The sequence below is a fragment of the Onychostoma macrolepis genome, chromosome 18, assembly GCF_012432095.1.
Source record: "Onychostoma macrolepis isolate SWU-2019 chromosome 18, ASM1243209v1, whole genome shotgun sequence".
NCBI classification, from domain to species: Eukaryota; Metazoa; Chordata; class Actinopteri; order Cypriniformes; family Cyprinidae; genus Onychostoma; species Onychostoma macrolepis.
The window spans coordinates 4,623,968-4,638,743 of NC_081172.1; the positions used below are offsets into that span (position 1 = coordinate 4,623,968).

Here is a 14,776-nt window from a genome sequence, read left to right on the forward strand (position 1 = left end):
ATAGATTAGAGCTTAAATATTTTAAATCGAAATATTATAAAATACAAACTAACAAAGATTTAAAAAGCTCATAACAAAATTAGTAAAACTTAAACTAAAGTTAAAATGAAAACTAAAAAAATATAAAAATTAAAGCTAAAAATGAGTACTGTAATGAGTATATAAATCATACTAAAATCACACTGTTGCATGCAACAGTAAACATCATGGCCAATGTAGTTAAATTGTTGAACGAATAATTCTGTGAGCCTGTGAACAAGTGATTCTGAAGACATTCCTTTTAATAAATTGGTCAAAAAAACAACACCCAAATCAGTCTTGATCTCATGTGTCGAATTAATTTGAATTGGTTTAATAACTCACTAACTGAATCAGAGAATCACTTGTTAACTCACTCCTCATTAAAATGACTGAATAAAAGCTTTTACTTACCTGTACATCCACCTAAGACTCGTTAGACTTAATTTGGTGTAATTAGTCAGTGGTTGTTCAGACAACAACTTGCAAGTAAAGATTAAGAATCAGAGAATTAAAGTCAGAAGTCAGAAGTCAGAAAGAGCTTTATTGCCAAGTATGTTTGCACATACAAGGAATTTGTTTTAGTGTCACAATCTTCCAGTACACAGTGACAACAACAACACAGATAATAAAAATAAGATGTGAATAAATACACATATGTATAAATATAAATAAACCACAAAAAAAGAAAAGAATAAATATGTACAAGCGTGCTATAGATAAAATACAATATGAATAGAATAAAATAAAATCTCATTCCTAGTAAGTCTGGGCGTTCTAAGAAAAATATGTTTCACCAACAATATGTTTTGATTCATCTTCCCTGAGATATCAGTGATGGATTCAACAGTACTAAGTGAGAGTTGACATCTCCCATTTCCCTCCCTGACCTGGATACCTCTCTGACACATTTACACACACATGCTCATAAATATTCACATCTTCAAGATTAGTCGGTAATCCACATAGGGTGAACACTACTTCGTCTTAACTCCTTGTTCTTGAGTCATTTCTGTCCACTTGCCAAGATGTTGATGCCCTGAGGGAAGAATCATTAGTTAAGATGCGGCACAGTGAATAATTGATGAATCTGTCATAATATAACACAAGAGCAGGCATCAGAAAAGATAACTGATCAATGCGTACTACCTGAAATCATCCCAAGGTGCCTTGTATAGTTTTTGGTGGTGGAAGGGTTTATGTGCTGTCTGTCTCATGAATGTCTCTGTTTTGTATCCATACAGCCTCCATATTCATTACGTGTGGATGAGTGCAGTGAGTACATCTGCTTTAATGGACAGCTGATGCTGCATAATTCCTCTCAGCACTGCAGATACAACATCAGCCAGCCACAGTGCAACCTGCTGGGTACACCGATCCAGATCAACACAGACCCCTGCTGCCCACTGTGGCAGTGCCCATGTAAGACATACACACAAGACCATTCAGATTTGCTCTAGATGGGAGGTGTTTATATCTGTGGTATTTTAGTAATATTTACTGTATATATTATCATAGTATTTATTAATATTTTAAATAAGCTTTTATTTTTTTTATTTTTAGTTTTCATTTCATTTAATTTCTTTTTCATTTTAAGTTATTTTTAATAATTTAGTATTTTTTTAAAATATTTCTACAGCAGTATATAGATTTTATTTTCAATCATTTATTTTCAGTTAGTTGCAAAGGCAACATTTCTTTCTTTTTAAAAAATTTTTTTATTAAGGATTTTCAAATAATACAAACACTAACAATAAAAACAATCAGACAAACACACAAACAAACAAACAAACCCCCAAGCGCTGAGAATTAAATTGCACATCCCTGAAAATATTAATCTCTACCTGCTTAATTTAAACAAAAACACGTCAGGAAAGGAAGAGCCGAAGCTCTCTTAAAATAAAAGTTCAGAGTCTTTGTAAAAAAGAGTGGAGAGGTTCCCAAATTCTCCAGAATTTGTCCAATTTGTGATTGAGATCATAGGTTAATTTCTCCAGAGGAAGAAAGGCTGACAGCTGGGATGTAAAGGCAACATTTCTAATCTAAGGTTTTTTTTTTTAGTTTAAGGGTCTGTTCACACCAAGGACGATAACGATAACAATAACATTTATATATAGTTTTAAAAATCATTCTAAATTAATAAGAATATCCACAACTATAATGGTAATAACACAAAGAAATTATATCATTAAAATCACTTTCAAAAATTTTTTTTTTCAGCTGATCAATACCAAAAAGACAGCCAATCAGTCTCCATCCTGCTTTAAAGAGCTCAAGCACTTAAACTGGCAGATGACAAAGCACACACTATCAGAACATTACAGAACAGAACATTATCGTGCATTGGTGTGGACACTAATAGAGAAAAAGTTTTTCATCTAACATTTATATTCTATTTCAGTTAATGAAAGCAATTTGTAATAGTTTTTATTAACAATAACAACACTGATTAAGTTAAAGTGTTCATCAGAACCTGTTCATCTATTTGACTTTGTTTGTGTGCTGTCAGGTCGCTGCTCTATAATCTCTGATCTGCGTGTGATCACGTTTGATGGGAATAATGTGGCTCTGTATGATATCGGTTCTTATATTCTGGTTCACCTGCCCAGAGAGAAAATAGTCGGCCACATTGAGAAATGCCCAACCAGTGAGGTAAACCCATGCTAACACTCTACCATGAAGAAGTGTGCTGTCTTCCTCATATGCTTTTTAAATTTTTATTAAATGTTTGATTTCTTATTTTTATTAAATGTTTGAAATCTTTTGCTTCCAGAGTGTGAACTACATCAGAAGACCTGTGAGTGTAGCTTATTTATGTTAAAATGTTATTTATTAAAACCATCTTAATGAGGATCACAGGCTCTTTTACTTTCTCTCTTCCTGTTAGACTCCCTCTGGTGGAACCTCTGGTTTGTGTTTTAAGAAGCTGAACATTACATTACAATCGTACAGAATTATGGTCAACCGCTTGGACCGGAAGGTAATGCTGGCAAGATTTTACCCGTTTAGTCATGAAGTTATGTTGTCCTAAACACAACAAAACGCAAAGCTGTATTTTTGGTAGCTATTATTTCAGCAGCCATTAAATAATATAAAATTATATAAAATTGTTTGCTATGTAAAATCCCAGAAAATGGAAATTGAAATATGTTAACCAGGCAAAAGGAATTCTAATATATTTAAAAGTTAAAATTGTAATTCATGCATCTTGTGTCTCCGCTTAATTGTGGCTCATAAAAGTGATTTATGTTGTTGAGTAACAATGGTTTGATCTGACACAGGTGTCAGTGAATCAGATTACGGCACGGCTTCCTCTCACCAGGCAGAACCTCCATATTGATGACACCGGGACCATGTACATCATTAATACACCTGGTGGGATCAACATAAAGTGGTACCACAGCACTGGCATCATGGTCCTACAGTACACAGCTCCTGATAACACCTCCACTAGGGGGCTCTGTGGTCAGTGTGTTGTACTTGCACTTTGTAGAAGTGTGACCATGAAATCAAATATGTCCCTGTTTACTTTCGTAATCAGTATCTGTGATCTTATTGTGCACAAATCATCAATGCATGTTTGTGCTATAGAAGAAAAATGATTTTATAATCTTTCATCAAAATGTAAACTATTCTGCTGATGTAATCAGGTTTCATGGGTGGGGAAAATATTTGTAAACAATAATATAATATCCTACTTTTCACAATATGTCCAAACCCAGATAAAAAATGTCCCAACCTGCATGAATATTTATTTAGTTTCATTCTGAAATATGTCACATTCTAGAAGCTAAATGTGTTTTTTCATGTTGTTTTTAATAATTTAACAGCCTTCGGTCATTTGTGGTCATGTAAGTGTGTTTGATGTATTTTGTTACCAGCGGATTTTGTTTTCTTTCTCAGGATGTTGTGATGGTAATCCAGCTGATGACCTGCGGCTGCCCAACGGTACAGTGGTCCGGGATATTGAGGACATCCCAGTATTTCTGCACGGATGGATGGTGGATACGTCAGAGGATACAGATTACTTCCGCAGAGTGGGAGACAACTGCACCACCGGCAACTGCTCCAAATGTTTCACCATGCTCAACCAGAGACCTTTCTCTAAATGTCACCACAAGGTACTACATACAAGCTTGAATACATATTAATGTGCAGGCATCCCATTTATATCCATTGCTTTTAATAAGCTATTTTTAAATACTATTGATAAACAATAGCTAAAAAATCATATTTACCTTTTAAATAATTTAATAATCATTACATTTTTGACATACCTGTACATAATTTGACCCATATACTGTATTAACCCTTATTATGGTGTTGTTTACCCCCCACACACACATTTTTATCTATGTTGTTATTGTTGATTAAAACTAAAACTATTACAAATCATTTACATTAATTCAAATAAAACTGAAATAAATAAAATATAATCATTAGATTAAAAATAAAAACTTTGAAATTTGAAATGTTGCCTTGGCAACTGAAATAAAAGTTAATAAAACCTAAATAAAAGTTTGAAGTTCAAAAAAGATGAAATACTAAAATTACTAAAATAAAAATAAATCAAAGCAAAATATAAAAAAACAGTAACAAAAGCCCATAACAAAATTACTAAAGCAATTTTAGCAATTTTTCCTTTAGAGAAATTTCATCCCCACTGGCTTGTGAAAGTTCATACTTACCCTACATGTGACTTGACCATTTTATATTGGATTAATTTTCCAAATGTTATTTTAAAGGTTTCTCCAGAACACTTCTGTGATAAGATATGGGCTGGTGACCTACATTATAAAGAGCATGAGTGTGACTTCCTGGCTGCTTATGTGGCCATTTGTTACACGCATCAGATCTGTTTCAGCTGGAGGAAAAGCAACTTCTGCCGTGAGTGTGTTTACAGATACTCTACCAGTCAAATGTTTGGATGCATTTTCATAAAGGTTTTTGCTTGAATGCTTAATTTTTGACTGGTAACATTTTTTTTTTTTTTCACTTTTGCATATTTGTATGTGTTTGTACATGCAGCACTCAAATGTCCTCCTGCTAAAGAATATAAACCCTGTGTGAATACATGTAAGACTCGGACATGTCAAAACCGAGATTACTATGAGGAGAGCACCTGTTCTTCTATCAGAGAGGAGTGCATTTGTAAAAGTGGTACCATCCTGCACCGAGCGGACTCTGCCTTCTGTGTCACCGAGGACCAATGCGGTGAGTATGCCACTCTATATGTTTGCTCGCATGAAAAATAAAGTGCTGTTGTGATAATGGCGTTATTTCCATGTGATCAGTGTGTACGGATAACGATGGTGCTCCACGCGCCCCGGGTGAGGTGTGGAATGGCTCTCTGCGTGGCTGCTGTCTGTTCAAGTGTCTGGAGAACGGTAGTGTGGTTCCTGTGGAACCCGAGTGCAGTTATGAACCTGCCCCGCTGTGTGAGAGGGAGGGAGAGTATGCAGTCGATGTGCTGGAGGAAGGAGTCTGCTGTCCTAAGAAGATTTGTGGTAAAAAAAAAAAACACATGGATGTATAATTCACAAATCCATCAGAAATAGTATACCATCCTGGCACATTTGAGGTACTATTTGTTTTTTTATATATATACTGTGAGCTGGAAATGCTAATCTCACATTCAGTATGTACTACAGTTCAAAAGTTTGGGGTCATTTTTTTTTTTATTAAGAAATTTATACTTTTACTCTGCAGTTGTGCATTAAATTACTCTAAAATGACAGTGAAGAGAATAAATGTATCACAGTTTCCACCAAATAAAAAATCAGCACAACTGTTTTCAACATTGATAATAATCAGAAATGTTTCTTGAGCAGCAAATCAGCATATTAGAATGATTTCTGAAGGGTCATGTCACACTGAATGCTGGAATAATGATGCTTAAAATTCAGATTTTCATCACAGTAATAATTTACATTTTAAAATGTGTTACAATAGAAAACATATTTCACAATATTACTGTTTTTACTGTATCAAATAAATGAGGTCTTGGTGAGCACAAGAGACTTTCAAAAACATTAAAGTTGACAAAAATCTTCATTAGATACACACAAAACATTTAGATTTGATCTTTCTGCATGAAAATTGTTTATCCTGTTTGTTTGTCCCCTTTCTCTTTATAAATATGTTTATTAATTTTATTTACCTGTTTTTGTTCTTGCCATGAAAATAGCTGTAGATGCCGATATGGCACAAAACATCCAAATAAATAATGAAACAAATCAGATATGCACATTAAAAATGTACAGTATTTCCAAGAAAATATGCATGACTAATGCTTGTGTCTTTGTGTGTAGAATGTAACCTCACCATCTGTCAGAGTGAAGTGCCCAGCTGTGAGAATGGAGACAAGCTGGTGATTGGCTACAGCGCTCTGTCCTGTTGTCCCGAATACAGATGTGGTAAGAGCTCATGTAATCCTTACTCCGATTGGCTGTTTATTTGGTCAGTGGACAAAGGTCAGACTTCTGATTGGTCTCTGTTAGAATGTGATCCGCTGGCATGTCAGAGTGTTCCTGCCCCGATCTGCAGAGAAGATCAATTCCTGGTGGAGGTCAGAGGGGCACATGCTTGCTGCTACAGCTACATGTGTGGTAATGATATATTATAAATACTTGAATACTACAGCTGACATTCTCATCTCTATGCTGACAATACATTCTTTTTTGTATTCAATTATAATTGATAAAATAATTATCAGAAGGTTATGTTTTTTTAGTATTTAATTATACTGGCACACACACACACACACACACACACACATATATTTTATATATATATATATATAAAAACATACAGGGTGCAATTTGTGGAAAAAGCAGAAGGGGGGATGCTTTTGAAATTTTTTCTCTCTCGTGTAATCTAGGCCTATTAGCCTATAGGCCTGTTAATTGTAATGATTTCATTTTTATGATTATTCAAACAACGAATAAATTATAAAAATAAACCATTGCGTCGGAAAATAATTAATTGTTTCGAAGCGTTCCAATCGGATCGCGTGTCGTGAATCATTTGATTCAGAACGGGACTTTGCTTCAAAGCATGTCTCACGAATCAGAACGGGACTTCAAAGTGCGTTTTGCAAATAATTTGATTTAGATTCCCCACCGGGAATAAAATAATTCAGCAGAGGCAAGGATGCATAGACCAGAGGGGGGGAAATCCACCCCATCCCCCCCAGCAAATCGCACCCTGTGTATATATATAGATAGATATATAATTTAGTACTAAACATATGTACTAAACATAAAATTAGTAATTGTGAAGCCAGTATATAGTATATGTGATTCATTATAAATGTATGTAAATACACAAAGATATACAATTATTTATTATGCTTTAAAATATACATTTATAATATGAAACATATTTACATAAAATACTCTTAAAAAGCTCATCTTTTGTGATTTTATTGTGGCATGCTATAGTAATAATTTGAATATTTGAATTTGCAGTGTGCGAGTCCTGTATTGACCCTGTACCAGTGTGTCTTCCTGGAGAGATACTGGCTGTGGATGTGAACACCACTAATCACTGCTGTCCACAGTATCATTGTGGTAGTTATAACAAACACACAAGCAGTCACTGTACTGAAGTGCCCAGTCATTTTGTGTTTCATAATGAAAGGAGAAACATGACGTGTTTAAAGGCTGTGTCTTGATCTTTCAGTGTGTGATATGAGTCTGTGTCCTGAGCCCAGTGTGAGTTGTGCTCCTGGAGCTGTGCTGGTGAAGAGACCCATACTGGACAGCTGCTGCCCAGAGACACACTGCGGTACTGGACACATGCACACTTACCTAGATATCTAAACAGTGACTTCCCTGTGACTTCTTTTTGTTTTTAAGATAATCAAGATAATTATACTTACTACAGAATAACCCTTACTCAAACCATCAAATTCTCCTTTTGACATTTTAGAAGGCATAATTTTGTCCCTTTATGCACTATTATTCCTTTGGTGAATTTTTTCAACAGTTCTCTCCTAAATAAAGCTAAACTAAAACATGCACACAGATAGAGAAATATTACACTAAAATTAACATGCTTTTGCCATGTGTTTTGGCTTGAGTATTGTGTAAATCACAAGATATTTTTTGTACACTACCATTCGAAATTTTGGAGTCTGTAAGATTTTTAAGAAATTTATTAAGATTTTAATATTATTATTTAGCAAGGATGCAAAAATTGCTCAAAAGTAACAGTAAATATATTCGTAAATGTTCTATTCATCAAAGAATGCTGAAAGCACGACTATTTTCAACATTTCAGCAAATCAGCATATTATTTTTCTTATGAATCATGTGGCACTGAAGACTGGTGTAATGATGCTGAAATTTCAGCATTGGATCGCAGGAATATATTACATTTTGAAATATATTACAATACAAAACAATAATAATATTTCACTATATTACTGTTTTGAGAAGTAAATGCAGCCTTGGTGAGCAAAAAAATTAAAAAATCTTACCCACCCCATATTTTTAAATGGTGGTTTATGAATCAAAGTTCCATGTAATGCCATCACTTTACCATGGTATTGCCATACAAGTATTTTTTATATACTTACACAAAGTTTCATTTGTAACATTTGTTGTTTTTAGAATGTCAGTGTCACAACATTACACTTCCTGTCTGCACTGCGGTGAGTGTTTTAAAATGTATTGTGTGTGTGAATACTGTGTATATATAGTGCATTTTGTTGCCATAGTGAATTCCCCTGTAACCACAGTGTTATACCGTGACCTTTGTGTTAAAGGGTGAAATGAGAGTGGAGGAACCAGACCCCGGCGGCCCGTGTGGATGCCCACTGTATCACTGCAGTAAGACTCGTACAAACACTAACACACTCCAAATGCCACACTATTCAATGAAACTGAAATACAAGTGCGTGTTTATGTGTCTCTGTTTGTATGTGTGTGTAGAGAAGGCAGAAGTGTGTCTGTTTCAGGGCGTGACGATATTGAACCCGGGCCAGTCTATGGTGCAATACTTTGAGGGGGAACTGTGTTACACTGTTCAGTGCCTCACACATAAAGACCCCAGCACCGGGTTCTACGCCATGGAGGTCACCACTGCCAACTGCTCTGAGAAGTGTGAGCCTGTAAGTCACATGACTAATGCAACTTTCAATATATGTATTAACAGATACTTCCACAAATATGAGAAATGTTGCATTATTTTCCATTGAAATTCATGAAAATGAATTTGAGAAGGGATAGATGAAAGAAAATAGCTCTTTTAAATGAAATATTTCAATATACAATATAGAGTTAGGTTAGTCAATCATAATAGAGTTGCAGCACCAGTTTGAGCCATCTAAGGGTTTTGGTGCAAGATATTTTAATAACATTCAAGAAGTGGGTTTCAGGGAATAAACAATGCTTCAGAAGTGTAGAATATGGCCTATTTCGGACAATACTGTATTATATTTACATTGGATTTTCCCAATATTATGTGATTTTCTTGTACTGTGTGTTATTTTTACTGTAGTATCAGGTTTATGTCCCATCATCTGATCCACATGTGTGCTGTGGCTCCTGCAAAAACATCTCATGCTCTCATCCCAGTGAAAACGGGACTACAGAAGTATTTATGGTAACCTGCACTCACCGTCTGGTACTTTTTGTTAACCTTGTAAAGCCTGACATATAAAATCATAGTCAGAAAAATCTAATTTTTTTTTAACCTTTAGACAAAATATTTTTTAAATCTATATGCATATGTGTTTTTGTTGAGTATTTGATATTTGATACATCAGGCTTTTATGGCTCATATAATATGACATAGGAGAATATGGAGCTCATTCTCAAGGAGGAAAAACACCTCAGTATTATTCAGGAGCAAAAATATGCAATTTGGCGCAGTTGCTGATATTCATATGACCAAAATGTAAGATGAAATTCTGATGCTAGTAATGCGAATCATTGAGATCTTTATAACAGTATAGCAGACATGAATTGCATATAAATATTACTTGTCACTCTATATCTTCCAATAATATGTCTAAGTAAGATAATATTTAAATGATTAGTTTTATGATCATACAATGTACAAAGATAATTGACAGATATACAAATAAACATTCCTCAAAAGCCTGATATGTAATTTTTGATACATTTAAACATGATTTCTCTGAAAAATTATGAACCTAATTTGCTTCAGCCCAGTAAGTGTTCATGTTGAAATATTACTAACAATCTAAAAGTTATTCTTGTGCTAAATTTATAACAATAAGTAAAGATTTCAAAGCAAAAAGACCTGTGAAGCACAACCTGAAGGGAGATGTTTTTACAATTATACAAAAGGTCCTTTTACTTGCTAGAAAAATACATATTTTGATCATGCTGATGATTTAGAGTCCATAGAAATTGGCACATTAAATATGATCCAGTATGCTTTATAGTGTTAATGTAATCCTAAACTTACCCTTGAAAGAAACTTTTTGCATTTTGAGAAAAAAAAAAGCAAAAACATTATTCACTGCATTTGTGAACATTTTCCACTTTGAGGATGTTCACAAATGGATGTTTTGTCAGATTGTCTGGGGGCATTTTTCAATAAATTTATCCACAAAAGTATTGCTACTGTAGGTCAAAAACACACACAAAACCATTGTTTTCGTGAAATCCAAAAAGCCTGAGCCTCAAATGCATTAACCTGATGTGTATTTTGTGTATTTTGATGTGGTTTGCAGGCAGGAAGCTCATGGGTGGCTAACTGCACACGCTTTGACTGTATGGAGACTGCGGTAGGCGCAGTAGTTCTGGCCTCTGGAGTGGTCTGTCCTCCTTTCAATGACACAGAATGTATTCAGGTCTGACTAAAATCAATGCATTCTTATAGCTTTTCTGTAACAGTTTGTGTTGTTGTTCTTCTAACCTCTGTGCTTTGTGTTTCAGAATGGAGGCATAGTTCAAACGTATGTGGACGGTTGCTGTAAGACATGTAAGTAAGAGTGTCTGGGGCTGGCTGTGCTTTCTGGGAATGCTGGGGGCTGTTTGGAACAGCATGATGGAGAAGCAGTGCTGGGCTTTACTAGCTGCTGGTTGCGTTGTGGTTAGATGCTCCCTGTTGTCCCGGGGAAAAAATGAGCGCTGCTGTACACATCTCATGGGTCTCTCTCATTCTTTTCTTTCAGTTTCCATTTCCTGTGCTTTTCCTTGTTTTCAATTCTCTCTATAATACAATGAGTGTACACGCCATGATCTGGGAAGAAATTTATATATTTCAGCACAAAACAAAGTGCTTACAGGGTTTTTGTGATGAATACTAATGAAAGCCAGATTGCTATATGGTTCTCCTCTTTATGCGTTCTTAACTTTATCTTTGTCTTTTGTGGCTCAAGCTGGATTTTGTGCTATGGGATTGGTGTTTGTGGTTTTTAACTGCCTCTTGTCAAAGCTTGGTGCTTTATGTACAGTATAACAGGTTCAGATGAATGCAATCAGAATCAGTATGTACAGTAATGACTTGTTTGAGTCACCAATATGGGTTTTGTTTCAGCCCATGTTTCAGCTTTTGATCAGCTTAATGACATCAAATGACATTTATGCTAAATCTGGGTTCTCATATTTTTGTAATGTCAAGGAATTTTAAAATTGTGATATCTAGGCCAAAAAAGTAATGGAAATGAATCAAATCTAAAAACAAGTTACAGAAAAATAATACATTTAATACATTTAATACATTTTCGTTGTCAATATGAAATTCTGCTTGTGTTTAGCTCTAAAATATTTAATAGGCTTGGAATTTTGTGAGTGAATTCGTTTTTAAATTATTTTTAAAAATCCTTATCCAGTTGTCTTTAATAATAACTACAAAAATAATTAAAAAGTCATGGGAATGAATAGGTTAAAAGGTTTGGGAATCCTATATTTTGCACAATATTTAATTGAAATGCACAAAAGCAAATATCAACCAAATATTTGGGTTGCATTTTATAAAAGCAAAATCCTAAGTAGATCAATATATTGGTCTATCACTAATTATAACAAAAGCATTTTATACATTTTTTAAAATGCTTTTTTATGTTTATATACATCTTGCTGTTCAAAATTTGGGGCAAAATTTGTTTTTGAAAGAAGTCTTTTATTCTCACTAAGGCTGCATTTATTTGACCAAAAAATACAGTAAAACAGCAATATTGTGAAATATTGTTACATTTGAGAATAACTGTTTAATAACTAATTTTAATATAGTGGAAAATGTCATTTATTCTTTTGTAACATTATGAATTGCTTTACTTTTGATCAATTTAATGCATCCTTGCTGAATAAAAGTATTCATTTCTTTAAAAAAAAAATACTGACCCCAAAACTTTGAATAGTAATATATGTATTTTTGCATTACTTATAAACCAAGGAAAGCATATTGGAAAATGGTGCATGAATCTGTTTTTAATAAACTCTTAGATAAGAGCCAGTGGCCTTGATTACATTGGCATAGCATGCTAGAGGGATTCAGAGGTGATTTTGAGGAAAAACTCAACATGTCTGGCATGTGCCTTTGCTGGCTATGTGCTATATTTGCTTCCAACAAACTGGTATATATTTTTTATGTAAGCGGTGGGTCTGTGCATCTTTTTACGCATGAGGGCGCAGGTTTGTGTGTGTTCGCATTGGTTGGGGCTCTTGCGTTTGTGCTGCGTGCTGGAAGCTTTACGAGCGACTTCAACCAAAAGAGTTTGTTATCGACTTGTGAGTTTGTGAACCTGCCCCTGTGTGTTTCTCAGGTGCTGGACTTGGTTTGTTGCCTTTTTCCGTTAGTCCAGTAACACCCACTGCTAGTACTAACTGTGATACAGGTACTCACTCATCTACTGAATTATTTTTATCTGTCTCATAACATTGTGTGTGTTTTGAAGAAAATATTTTTCACTTATCACTTATCACTGTCTTGCCATTTATTTTCTATTAGTTTGAGTGAACTGATTGATTAAGTGTGTGAGACATTTGGCCTGTAATAGAAATTTTACTTAATCACCCTCGTGTTGTGATTGTAACTCTTACACTATTTTTTTTTTCCTGTGGAAAACATATTTAAAATTTCTTAAATCTCATGCACCACTCTTATGTTTAATTCAGATATAACCTGCATTTTTTGCAGGTTTTGCAGAAGGTTTGATGTTTATTTTTATTACCTTTTTTAATATGAATGTGTATTTTTCTTATGTTTTCTTATTAAAGTAGACTTCAATTTTTTTTTTTTATCCTTAGATTTTACTAAAAAAAAGTATTAATGCACTGAAATGTAATTGACTTTTTATTGAATATTTAAATATTAATATTTTTTAAATTATTTTAATAATTATTTTTAATTGTTTGGGGAGGGACTTGAAAGCATAATAAACTATAAAGAACTTTACTGAAAAAAAAAACCCATCAGTATTGGTGTGGAATGACATGAGTGGTGAGTAAATAATGGCAGAATCATAATTTTTATGAACTGTTCCTTCATAAAAATGATGATATTCGCACTCTTGAACATCTATGTGAAATTCAGACACAAACACAGACACAACTGCATTGCATACACACACATCTCACCTCCCACCATCTCAGACACACAGCTGTGAAGTCTTGATTTATTTCCTGTAGAAACCCCCTGATAAATCTTCAAAACCTGTCCTCTGTTTGAACCTCCAGAATCCCTGTTTCAAAATTAATGAACCTGAAATTTATAACACTCACACACTGCCCTCAAAAGAGTTAAATGCCTTTCATTTTATCATTGTTATACAAACAAAAATTACATATGGGTGAAAAGTTCAGTTTTCAATGGTGCCACTCGGTCATTGTCAGATAAATGTCACCATGGTAACTAACATGTCAATCAAGTGGAGCCCCCAAGGTGCAGCAATAATAGTCACTGAGCCTGCTGTGTTAATGTGTTTGTGTGTGTGTGTGTGTGTGTTTGACTCATTATTATAGCTGCATTTACAAAGATTAAACTCTACTTGGTTTAGCTGTCAAAACAGGCCACGTATCATAGATGAATATTCTAAGCTTGTGAAAATGCACTACTAAACATCAATACATTTTTTAAATATGTATTTTATTATTAGTAATGTTATATCAAAATATCACATATATTGTATAAGTACTGTATGAGTATGTTTAAAGTCAACGTAATGTCTTATCTTCCATATATATATATATATATATATATTGATTTTTGACTTTCATGAGCTGTAAGCTCTAATCATCAAAATTAAAAGAAATAAACATTTGAAATATATCAGTCTGTGTGTAATGAATGAATATAATATACAAGTTTCACTTTTTGAATGGAATTAGTGAAATAAATCAACTTTTTGATGATATTCTAATTATATGACTAGCACCTGTGTATATATAAAACAGTAGGTAATGCAGTCTTTCTGAAATCAGGCCAATAATATAATTTTTTTATATATATGCAATAATCAAATCCAGATGTGTCAAATTCCTGAAAAAAAATGGCTTATTAATATAGTTTCATGTTGACTTCAAACACAAAATGCCATGTTTGTGTTCATTTGTAAGTCACAGTTTCTCTGTGTGTGTGTGTGTGTGTAGGCAAAGAAGATGGTAAAACCTGTAAGAGAGTCGCCATCAGGACCACCATCAGAAAAGATGACTGTAGAAGTAACGCACCTGTAAGTGTGAAAGGACGCTATGAACACTATTATTCTCTATTATGTTCTGTATTCTGTATTATCTATGAAATACAGTAGAATAGGGTGTAATTCATCTTCTGGAGAGTT

At 34.0% G+C, this 14,776-nt stretch overlaps 1 protein-coding gene across 1 annotated transcript in view; it reads left to right on the plus strand.

Moving 5' to 3' along the window:
• Positions 1–14,776, plus strand: part of otogl (otogelin-like) — a 42,270-nt gene that overhangs the window by 25,401 nt on the left and 2,093 nt on the right. The window contains exons 38-57 of the mRNA XM_058751846.1: positions 1,263–1,440; positions 2,528–2,670; positions 2,792–2,815; positions 2,906–2,998; positions 3,300–3,483; positions 3,922–4,139; positions 4,764–4,905; positions 5,047–5,232; positions 5,313–5,525; positions 6,330–6,434; positions 6,519–6,626; positions 7,488–7,589; positions 7,702–7,806; positions 8,634–8,674; positions 8,789–8,852; positions 8,955–9,133; positions 9,523–9,627; positions 10,727–10,846; positions 10,932–10,977; positions 14,589–14,668. Of these exons, the coding sequence (XP_058607829.1) occupies positions 1,263–1,440; positions 2,528–2,670; positions 2,792–2,815; positions 2,906–2,998; positions 3,300–3,483; positions 3,922–4,139; positions 4,764–4,905; positions 5,047–5,232; positions 5,313–5,525; positions 6,330–6,434; positions 6,519–6,626; positions 7,488–7,589; positions 7,702–7,806; positions 8,634–8,674; positions 8,789–8,852; positions 8,955–9,133; positions 9,523–9,627; positions 10,727–10,846; positions 10,932–10,977; positions 14,589–14,668 (2,436 nt within the window). The remainder of the gene's footprint in view (positions 1–1,262; positions 1,441–2,527; positions 2,671–2,791; positions 2,816–2,905; positions 2,999–3,299; positions 3,484–3,921; positions 4,140–4,763; positions 4,906–5,046; positions 5,233–5,312; positions 5,526–6,329; positions 6,435–6,518; positions 6,627–7,487; positions 7,590–7,701; positions 7,807–8,633; positions 8,675–8,788; positions 8,853–8,954; positions 9,134–9,522; positions 9,628–10,726; positions 10,847–10,931; positions 10,978–14,588; positions 14,669–14,776) is intronic.